The sequence below is a fragment of the Lactuca serriola genome, chromosome 6 (genome assembly GCF_051521515.1).
Source record: "Lactuca serriola cultivar US96UC23 chromosome 6, Lser_US96UC23_V15, whole genome shotgun sequence".
In the NCBI taxonomy this organism is placed as follows: domain Eukaryota; kingdom Viridiplantae; phylum Streptophyta; class Magnoliopsida; order Asterales; family Asteraceae; genus Lactuca; species Lactuca serriola.
Window position 1 is genome coordinate 98,867,447 of NC_136413.1, and position 12,004 is coordinate 98,879,450.

Consider the following 12,004-nt stretch of genomic DNA (forward strand, 5'->3'; position numbering starts at 1 on the left):
GGAGTGTTTCCTCCGACCATAAAGAAGTTGTTGCCTCCTTATTAGAGATTTCTGGAACACTCCTTCATTATCTGCATCTCTGGTAGGAGAGCCGGTGCTGATGAGATTTCACTGCTAAACACCAGTGCCATATCTGCTCTTGCTGCGGGTCTCGATTTCAACTTTTCTAGATACCTCTTGAACGAGATGATGAGCAACGTGGAAGGAAAAAGAAAAGACGAGATACTGATCTATGAAACTGACCACGAAAAGTTATTCCAAAGTTTTAGTCAGTAATCTGTCTTTTTATATATAAACAAAATTTAATTTGAAACTAAACCATAAACTAACTCAAAATCTTAAAACTTTCTTGGAAATTTCCTAAATTGAAATTCAAAGTTTTATATAACTTAAAGGATAATAAACTTAAGTCATGAGGGTTAAAAAATATAACATTTTAAAAGAATTTGATCCTTTATTGGTGACAAGCCTATTTTTGTAAAATAATTAATGAAATTTTCAAAACAAACCTATTAAAATAAATAAATAATAATAATAATAATAATAATAATAATAATTTATAAAATAAATTAAATTAAATTAAATAAAAAACTAAAATTAAATTTAAAAAAAAAAAAAAAAAAAAAAAGAAAACCTCAATGGGTAAGCAAGTTAGTCGGACAATTGTACGCACACCCTACATTTGTACCTTATATAACTAACCTTATTTTCCTTCACCACAATCAAATGCACCCCTTCTTTCGCCTTACTCTCTCTCTATAATCGATTTTCTTTTCATTTTTTTTTCTCATTTTTTTTATAATTAAATATTTCTACATGGAGCTTCATCTCTCTCCAATGGTTCCCCACATTCACTTCAACTCTAAAGGACAATGTTTCGATAAGCTCCAGGTTCCCATTCGTTCCTTATAGGATTACAATATTGTTAATATCTCATAGAACAATCACGTCATTTGTAGTTTTGGAGAACAAAAAGAATGTTGGGTGACGCTGTTCATCCACCCGAACAGCCTTCCATGGTACAATATTCTCTCGTCTACTTGTATATTTTTTTTATTTAAAGTTCTCATGCATGGACTAAAATCCAAAGATATATCATGTATATGCATTGTTAATTTACATCGTTTTCAAGAAAGTTCGTAAAAGAATATTCTCTAGGAGGTTTAGTTTTTAACGGGTTCTTTTAGGTTGATGGATCAATTAGACGGTTCATTTGATTATTGGTCTTGATCATGCATGTGACATGAAGATCGAATGAATTCTGAATTTATTTGGCTTGATTTCGAAAGTGTTTGCACTTTTTTAATAAAAGAACATTTGGAGATGGTGATACGTACCGGTGAGGTTGACGTGTATCAAGTAGTATAAAGGAAAGCTTTGAAGATTGGGGTAACTTGATTAAATTCTCTTTTGGCTGTTTTTATCCTTATCATCTTAGATTGATTCTCGTCATCTAAAAACCGGATGTGCCTTCATTTTTTAATATCATGTATGTGCGAGGCATGGTCCCATTTGCAAGTGTATGTTGTAGTCTCATTTATCCTTTTAATCGCGTGTATCTTAGAGACTAGAGAAGATCTAAGGCTCGTATATATCTATCTATTGAGATAATAGATTCGAGGTCTAGCATTCTCAAGGACTCACAACATGTCTGCTTTTAATCTCATTAAGCATCGTCTCAAGGGCGTGTTATTGGTTCCCATGTTGGCTAGCCAATCTTTACATATATATGCTGGCATCTCTCTAACAAATTTCATCTCTAAATTGATGGTCTTTTAGCACACCGAGTACCTAATCTATAACACCATCTCCTTTTTGGAATGATTTTGAGAGCACAACTTAATGTGTCGCTTTCAATGACCGCGTTATGTTTAAGTAGTCTTAGTTATTTGATTCTTTGATTCAATTTAGATATCGTGATGATCAACATCTTCTTGGAATCTATGTGTGTATATAAATTATGTTGAGGTCTCTTATGAATTGTGACAATTTTATGGGTCTATTTTGTTCTTCAAATTTTTTATTTAAAACGGGTATTTGTATCAAGGTTGGAATATAGTATATATTATTGAGCGTGTTTTTCACTATTTTGTTTGATATGGCTTTTGCTTCTTCTTTAAGCTTACTCGAAGCTTACTTTTCTTTTCTTTTTTGAATAGCAGGACCAGGTGTCGAGCCCATTAAGTGCTCAAATATTGGAGTTCTGTGAATCAGAGTTATTCCCAGAGACGATACAAAACTCAGAAGTTGCTTCGAGCTCAAATTATTGCTATGATGACCAATCCTCATACACCACTAACCTCTCCTTCCCTCCCGATATAATCAAATACCCAACTCCCATAGACAACGCAACTAAAATTGCAAAGTCGAACAACACCTTCTCCATAATCTTTGATGAAGAAATAACCGAAAACAGTCTAGACTTCACAACCTCTCCAAATCACAGCCTCCCTCAATACCAGTTTGGCCATCATGACCAGTTTGATCTCTCTTTACTCCAAAACCAAATCGTAGATCACAACAACGCAATCAATGGCCAGATTCAGGCATATCATCATCCTCATCCAAACGATCATGTTGTCCCTAAAATGGGATCGGTATTGCCCACAGTTTGTGAAGATGATTGCTTATCTTCTATGCCACCTTCAAAGTTCATGCGCTTGAATAAAACTTCATCACCTAACTGCTCGTTCATAGATCCGGCGGTGACCTCCTACCTATCTGGGAACTCGAACCCTCCTTTACCAGCTGTAGAAAGCTCAGGGATCTTCAATGGGAATTTGTTCTTAGGGAATGAAATTCAACCTCATGATTTAGATTTTAAGGGAGACAATGGTAGCATCTTTTGTCCAGATCCTTTACCACGACCTTACAATCCTAATGAACTTCAGGTGGGTTTCAAGATTATTATTATAATGTTTCGATATTTTTGTTTTCTTTTAATACTGTTTAATTTGGAAACCAATTCAGGCCCTTAGTAGCGAAAGCCATCATCTTGTAAATGGAAGTGGGAGTTGTGCGACACAATTAGCCTCAGAAATCACAAGTTTGGAAACTGATACGTTTAGAGTCGCTAGTAAACTCACTACTGAAGAACGCAAAGAAAAGATCCATAAATACATGAAGAAAAGAAACGAGAGAAATTTCAGTAAGAAAATCAAGGTATGTTTAGAAAGATTTAGTTGTTGTTTGATAATAATTACAGATGTTGTGAGAAATTTACTGTTGCAGTATGCATGCCGAAAAACTTTGGCAGACAGTAGGCCCCGAGTGAGAGGAAGGTTTGCCAAGAACGATGAATATGGAGAGAACAATAGAACGACATGCAACAAACACGAAGAAGACACAGATGAAGATATAAAATCTTTTCGGGTAATGCAAGCTTTAAGTAGATAATCGATCAAATTGCTTCATTAACTGGAACGTATATACTATATGAAATATTTAATGCATTTGAACTAAATGCAATGATTAGGTGGTTGTAAAGGAAGAGGAGGAGAATTTTGAATCATCAGACATCTTTGCACATATCAGTGGAATGAATTCATTCAAATATAGCTACTCGATTCAGTCTTGGATTTGAAGAACTCAAGGAAAAGAGTCGTTGCATGAATCATTGTGTAGAGGGTTTTACAGGTGGACTGACGATGATACACGATGACTATGATATCACATGCATTCTACACAATAATTAACGGACTCGGATTCATTAAAAGTATTCATCTATGTAGTTGTAGTTATGTAATTAATTATATGCTAGTATGGTACCTAATAAGCAGTGCCATTTTGTATATACAGTCTTATATATATAAAAAAAATTATAAATTTTGATTTTTTACATTTAAGATTTGGATATTGTGTATTTTCAGGATAGCAATTGTCCAGATTCCTCGTACCTTTTTAATAAAAAATCTAATTATATCGTCACTTTTCAAAGCTAAAGTTTCTTTTAATAAAAAAATATACAATTATACCATTACTTTTCAAAGCTAAAGTTTCTTTTAAGTAAAAAAAAAATAAACATCGGCACCTAGATTAAAAAAACCACCATTTATTAACGTCAAAACCACCTTTGGTAAAAACCAAATTGAAATTACTTATATATTATTTTATATCAAATCCCAAATCAAAACGTTATTACTATATAGTAGTCGTTTACTCGCGCAAAGCAGCGACAGAGAATAATTTCCAAGCGGTGATTAATTCATTGCGATGAATTATTTACTTGTGGCTTATAGATCAAACCATAAAAATCATGAAATATTAATGAACTTACAAAATATTGATCGTTCTTTAGTTTTTAAAATTCTCAAACGCTGTAATCTATTTATGTGTCACTTCATTGCAAATTACGACTAATTATTCACAATGTTTACTCCATATAATTGTAACATCTTAACTTGTACCAGAACTTTAACTTATTTAATGAGTTTCATTTTCAATCTACCTTAAGTTGTTTTTCTGAATTTAGCTTATAATTAATACACTAATGTTTATCAAGACAGAACAATGCTGACAAAGAAATAAAAAACTATCTAATTATAACTTTAACACAAATGTTTATCAATTTTATTTGTTTACTATCGTGTTTTACTTTCAATTCTTTTTAATGTTAACTCTATATAATCTTATGATAACGTATCTCACCCGTTTATAAAATTATCAACCTACTAAATAACTAAATGACAAACACAAGTTTAATGCTATTAATACCAAATCTGCCAAAAAAAAGCGAAGGATACATTAAACATGTCTCATTTCTCATTTGGCAAAACAAATTACATAATATCTGTATTAACTAAATAGGAGGGCACACTTTTTACCCAGAACCATGACATCAACTCAAGTTCCTGGCATGGAGTATAGGACCATGTTTTTAGAATAATTTTAATAAAGTTTGTTATTAAACTGGAAACTTGGTCACTTTTTACATACATTTGTATTTCAAAATATAAAGATATGTCCCCAGCACATACACAAATAACACACACATCACACACATACAAATCAGACACACAACACACACATACATATCATACACAAGACATACAACACATATAGCAGACACAAAAACATAACACATACACACATAGCAGACACAAAAACATAACACACACACATAACAACTCTAATGAGTCATTTTCTCCACTATAAATGACATTTTTGCCCTTGGATTCTTTATTTCTTTATCTGCTTCATCTTTTTCTTTTAAAAGCAACAAATTCAAATACAAATTAACCAACTAAATAAAAAATTACAGTAAATAAAAAAATCAAGCATATTTACAAAAAAAATCATAGCCGTAAAAAGGAATCAATAGATGTTTAACCTTGATTACATAAACTGTTGTTTGAGTTGAATCCCAACAAAAAAATCCAAATATAGAATGTGCATGGAGTTTTCTTCAAAAATCAAGAACTTTACCTTGTTTAGTTGCTTAATTTTTAACAGAATCAGAAATTAACAAGACAAACCATTAACGATTAAAGATTAAAATGATTACCAAATGTCGAATTGTTTTCAATTTCTAATAAATGATGTATTATATTGTCAAGCATATAAGTTTAGCCTTCAGACATAGTTTATTTTTTCCCCATTAACTAATTGTTGCATTGATAAATGCTTTTAAAGAAAATATATGAGAAAAATGATGACATGCTTGACAAAACGGAAAAAAATATATGAATTATGAGCAAATTTGTAAAATGGTAGGACTTAACATGGAAAGTTTCATTCGCTAATTTTTTCTATCAAGTCTTATCTGCATGTCATCATTTTTCCAAATATTTTTAAACATTATTATCCAGACAATGCGTAATTAGACAATGAGAAACATGGCCTGAGACCTATCACAGTCCATAGTATGCAACCAAGCATCAAGTATCTTCATGTCCTCAGCATGAGGTTGCTTTCTTCTGCATACATAATCAATAAATAAATGGTTAATATAAAAAATAGGAGGAGAAACCCAATTTTTGATCAGTAAAAGGCATGAACGTAATGAATACTTTAATGTCCATACATGTTAAAAACCAAGAGATTTCTTGTTAGAATAGGTTGAAAGTCAACATAAATAACAAAAACTAATCCAATGGTCATAAGGAAGTTTAAGCCTGTTGTTCAAACTCCGATTACAACATTATGCATTCAATAATTTTTCTATTTAATGCATTATGCGTATACTATCTGACAAAAATTCCATCATGCTAAAAAGGCACACTTCAACACTTGTAAACAGTCAACAATTCAAACTCACACCAAATTTAAATTTATTAGAAAAATTCATATCCACCATAAACAAATTTTGTCAGAAATGTCTTCCTCGTAAATGTAGCATACCATCAATTTTTTATTTTAATATTCTAATTCAAGAAACTACGTTTTTTTCTTCTTTGATTTGCAATTCCTTCAACTTTTCCTAGATGCAACCGTTGATGACCACAAATATTACAATCTTCCCTAGAATATAAAAAAATAGTCCATAAAACATAAGAATGTTTCTTTTAAACATCATTTTTTCTACACGTAAACCATTTTTCTCTAAAAATAAAATCAAAAGTCAAAACAGTTTGCAAACATGAGCAAAAGGGGCTTAAGTTCTACACTTTCAAAGTTTTCCTAAAAGGATTTGCATATTACAACAGATCTAGGGCAGAATATAGATAAAGAAATTCAATCAAATTTTTATCAGAAAAATGAAAACAATCCTTAGAAAGATTGAGAAACATTATTATATATGAGCACAAGAAGATCTACACCACTTGTTTGTCAATGTAATCACAACATAAAACCCCCAAAGTTAAAACTGTATTTGATCGAGCCCCAACCTAGGAACATGGTGGTCAGGTACCTTGTTGTGCATATCTTCGTTTTTGGTTGGAAAAAGAATAAAGTCGCATTCCTTCTTCTCCCTCCTTAATCTATGCAGTCGTGCATAGTTTTTTTATAGGTTTTTGATGAACTGGGAACACAATTTTGAAGGTGGGCAGGAAAAATGAAGAGTCTATGAATGATTGAAGGTTTTGTGTTTCATACACTGATGTGAGTGTGCCTTTTCAATCCCAAACCATCCACCCTATTCCTGTGATAAGACCTTAAGAACACTGACTCAACATCTGATAAATGTTAAATGTTAGATAGGATAATTACACTAAAAGTCTATCCATCGGTGTAACAACTTAAACCGTTTATTAACGTCAAATGTTTCGTTAAAATCTGAAACAGTATGATTTGGAGTATTGAACAAAGGTACTGAAACAAATGTTTCGTTAAAATCTGGAACAAAGTTCCCCGTCAATTCCTTTAATGGTTTAAAAAATTGGGTTTCACTTTCATCACACTTTCATGAATCTAGATCATTAACACAGAATGTTTACATACCTATAACCTGGTTGGTTTTGACCAGAGATGTCTTGGGTATGTGTCTTTATGTGTGATCATGAAAGAACTTTAGGATTAAAATGTAGCACCTGGTTCCTGGTATGTATTCTTGATTATTAAATCTCCTTATATTGCATGATTAACCTTGGACTCGATGAGTGGAAGGACTAACTCGCCGAGTAGAAGCGGGACTAGACGCAAGATCTACTCGGTCTACTCGGCGAGTAGACCCTGTCTGGACTTAAACCCTAACCCGGGTGTTTGCACCCTATTTAAATGATCTAACCCAGCCTCCATTTCCCCTAGCACTCCCAGAGACCTGTAGAATGAAACCCTAGCCCCTTTTGTGTCCTTGTGGGTGATTTTTAGCATTTTGAAGGTGGTTTGGAGCTTGGGAGAAGAAGGAGAAGGTTGGAGAGTGCAAGAAGGAAAGAAGATCCGGAATCTACTCTATGAAGGGCTTCTATTCAGGTAGAAAAGTTCCTACCTTGATCTTTAGTTCATTGAGTCCCCTTTTTGTCCCTAAAAAGAGGTTTTAAGCCCTAAGAACCTAAATCTCTATGTGTCTATGGTTAATGTTCTGCAAGGACTTCGGATTTGGATCTTTTGGACATCCTAGTAGCATAAAGTCTCTGTGGTTGAGGTGATTGAGGTCCCCATTGAGTTTTGGACCTCTTAAAGAGCTTGGAATTGCATGTTTGAGCTCATAGGGCCATGCATGCACGTAAAGTTTGAAACTTTACGTGGTAAATGAGCCTTAGGACCTTGGATCTATGGTTTTGAAGTGTTGCATGTCCCAGATCTGGCCTACTCAGGAAATGGATCGAAGGACTCGGCGAGTCCCAAAGTGGAACTAGGCGAGTTCTATGAAGATGGTCGTCGACTCGGCGAGTTTGAAGAATAACTCGGCGAGTCCTATGAAGATTGCCTGGAGCTCGCCGAGTAGTTCCTCAAACTCGGCGAGTCATATGAACATCCACAGATCACGAGGGGTTTAAGCACCGAAGGCTCAACCCTTCGTACCTGTGCGCGGAATTAACTGGTAACGTAGTCCCGAAACCCCAAACCCTCGTATGGGGTGTTCTGGTGTGGATTGAAAGCGAGCAGGGGATCTGCTCGAGGAACTTGGCGAGTTGCTCGAGGAACTCGACGAGTTAGGACTCGAGTCGGCCCCATAGTCCCGAGTAGCGAGTCAAGGGTGACTCAGTGAGTGGGGAGAGGGACCTGGTGAGTGGGACCGGATCAGTGAGGAATGGACTCGGCGAGTTGCTCGCGGACTCGACGAGTCCAGTCAACTGGAAGTTGACTTTGACCTGGACTTGACTTGGTAAGAGGTAAAAAAGGGTCATTTTACCCTAAGAAAATCTAGCGGTGTTTGACTGATCGTTTTGTGGGAATTATAGCCGGGGGACGTCCGGAGCAGCAGCAACAACAGTAGACAGTCAATTCCCACACAGACCAGCAACCTTTTCGAGGTGAGTTGCCTTCCAGTAGCGGTGGGTCTACGGCCACAATGCCGGCCCACCAGTAGGAGTTGTATATAGATGTTTGTCTCTGTGATATTCATCTAGGGGTTACTACTACCCGTGCTTTGTTTATGTGCTAATATGATATGATGATATGTGTTAGTAGTGGCAGGGGAGATAGTCCCCAAGATATCCGGTCGATAGGGCCGAAGGGGTAGTTATACCCAGTCATGCTAGTTGGATTCTGATATTGTGATATGTGCTATGTGGTAGTAGTAGAGGGGGAGAGATAGTCTCAAGTATCCGGTCGAGAGGACCGAAGGGGAGGCCAGCACCCAGATATGCTAGGCAGTATCCGGTCGAGAGGAACGAAGGAGAGGCCAGCACCCAGATATGCTAGGCAGTATCCGGTCGAGAGGACCGAAGGGGTGGCCAGCACCCAGATATGCTAGGCAGTATCCGGTCGAGAGGACCGAAGGGGAGGCCAGCACCCAGATATGCTTGGCAATACCCAGCCGAAAGGACCGAAGGGGTAGGTCAGGCACCCATATATGCCTGACAATATATGTGTGTTATGTTATTATTGTGGTATGTGGTACGGTGGGGGAACTCACTAAGCTTTGTGCTTACGTTTTTTAGTTGTTGTTTCAGGTACCTCTTTAGCTAAGGGGAAGGAGCCGGCACGGTAGCGGCATGACACACACACTCTTGTTTCCGCAGTTATGAGTTTATTCTGGGATTGACACTCTGATATTTTGGTTGTTTAGATGATGGTGGATTTCAAATTGGTTTTCGATGTGAATTGGTTTAAATCAAACAATGTTTTAATTATTAATGCTTTTTATGTAATGTGTTATAACGAAATTTTTGGACGTGAAATTCGGGTTGTTACATAAAAAGAGTGGTTCAGGAATCGAAAGTACCTCTGTTATGATTGGACCAAGAAGTTAACTTTTAACTCATGTGAGAAGAGTAAGGTAGCTCATGAACTAATGTGAATATAACATGATTGGGTAGGAAACCTCATGGTGAGAAATCCATTAAGGCTTCGAAACACAATGAGTTATGGAGGCTTTGGTTGACATGCTGCAACATGCTTCTAGGGACATCTTAACTAGTACATAGTTTCGAAGATATACCTTTCCCTCAAGCAGCAGGCATAAACCGACAAGAATCTTCACTAAAAGCTACACAAGAAAAATTAAAAGATCACAAAAATATTTTTGGATTTTTGATTTTTGAAAGAAAATTACAAAAATTAGAAAATCTTTTTGATATTTTTTAATTTTGAAGAAGAAAGACAAAAATGAAAAATATTTTTGTTGTTTTTGATTTTTTTAAAAAGATAGTAAACAATAAAAGAAATGTACCTGATTAATGAAAATAAGACAATGATAAAAGTAGCGAAGATTTTGCTAAACCATTGTGCATAATGTCGAAAGCGAAGCATGTCGAAGCATTGACTATGAGTAGTAACCGCTGAATAATGAACTGTAACCGTTGAATCAACATCTTTCCACCATTTTGGCTTGTCGTTCTAACGAAATCAGTCCTAGAATTGAAATATCATCGATCATTCCTAAGCCATTTAGTATTCTTACAAATGATTTTTCAACTAATCGTTTTGTAAAGATATTAGCAAGCTGATCAGTTGTCTTTACAAAATGAACTTCAATGTTGCCAGCTTCAACATCATCTTTAATAAAGTGATAGAGAAGAGTAGTGTGTTTTGTTTTCGAATGTTGCATAGGATTGTGACAAATGCTTATGGAACTTTGTGAATCACAATACAACAGAACTTTGTTCAAGTTGATTACATAATCATGACGTTGACTTTGAATCGGTGTTGTAAAACTCTCCGATTTGGCCGATTACTCCTCTGAGTACTCGCTACTCCCCCTTGCTGAGCCAAGTTACAAAATCCCGAGTACTCCCCGATCAGCCTCTTACGAACTAAGTAGTGTTGTGAAATTCGGTCAGCTCGGTGATTAATATGTATAATATACTTAATGATTTATTAATTAAGACACACACATGTGATTATTACTACATATATATCTTAAATTTTCAGTAATTATTCACGAAGTGAAACCATTATGTGTTTTTCATTTTTTGTGTATTCACATGTATCCAATTTTGTTATATATTTCAATCAACTTATGATTTTATCTTATGATTTTAACATATATAATTTCCATAAAAGTATTTCTACACAAATTTCCAAATCCAAGTACTCCCTGGGTACTCCCGAGTACTCTCAAGTACTCGCTACTCGGTAGTCGGCTGAACAGGTACCGAGTAACGAGTTCTACAACCTTGCTTTGAATCCATATGATTTGAGAAGCGCAAGTTGCAGCAGTGTAACATCTAGGAATTTGGCTGTATCTATTTAACCTTCTTCTTCTTCTTCTTCTTCTTCATGTTGTCAAGTTAAGTCTATAAAAGAAAAGTGTGGCAGAAGAGTACATTGGGCGTACTGAGGAGTACGCCACGCGTACTCGTGGGATGGTTTTGGACGCGGACTCCATGGAGTACACTGGGCGTAATCGACCCAGATGCAAAACCCTAAATAAGACTTATGCACTATATAAGGGATGCTATAACCTTATCCTCAGCCACCATTTCGCAGAGAGAAACCCTAAGAGAGCATCTTCATCGTTCCATAGTGATGTGTGAGTGTTTTGAGCTAGAAAGAGCCTTTGTATGATGGAGAAGAAGAAGAAGAAAAGGTCTTTGTGGAGGCTAGAAGATGGAGTACAAGTCTGGATCTGAGTTTTTCAGAGGGTGGAGCTTCTTTTAGAGGTAAAAAGCTCAGAGCTTTCCTTATCATGTTTGTGTTGTGCTTGATGGACCAACTTTTAGGGTTTTTGTTCCCAATATCGAGGCTTTATGAGCAAATGGCCTCCATAAGCTAGAATCTGCCTAATTTCACTGTATTATGGGTTGTAAGTTCGTAAAATTCAATCTTCGTTGTTAATATTAAGACAAGCTTGAGTTAAGGACTTCATGAGGAAAGAGGTTAAGAGTTTGGAGAGGTTGGTGGTTTTTATAGCCATGCAAAGGCTTAAAGGTTCCGACTTTATGGCTTAAGAGGCAGAAGAGAGCCTAGATCTGTGATATAAGCCCATGTCTTAACCTATTCAGACCAAAAATAATGA

General features: G+C 35.6%; 1 protein-coding gene across 4 annotated transcripts; it reads left to right on the forward strand.

The window, feature by feature from the left end:
- Positions 1-789: 789 nt before the first annotated feature.
- LOC145056564 (uncharacterized) lies at positions 790-3,820 on the forward strand. 4 transcript variants are annotated; one of them, XM_079004252.1, is made up of 5 exons: positions 790-1,019; positions 2,160-2,891; positions 2,971-3,162; positions 3,232-3,372; positions 3,476-3,819. In XM_079004252.1, exons 1-5 carry the CDS (start codon positions 978-980, stop codon positions 3,581-3,583), a joined length of 1,215 nt encoding a protein of 404 aa, XP_078860378.1. In that variant the 5' UTR covers positions 790-977; the 3' UTR covers positions 3,584-3,819. The 4 variants fall into 4 exon arrangements, 3 of the variants coding, with proteins under 3 accessions (XP_078860378.1, XP_078860379.1, XP_078860377.1); XM_079004253.1 differs by having other exon boundaries at positions 2,163-2,891; XR_013685829.1 differs by lacking the exon at positions 790-1,019 and adding an exon at positions 1,642-2,047 and having other exon boundaries at positions 2,163-2,891; positions 3,257-3,372; positions 3,476-3,820.
- The last annotated feature ends 8,184 nt before the right edge of the window (positions 3,821-12,004 follow it).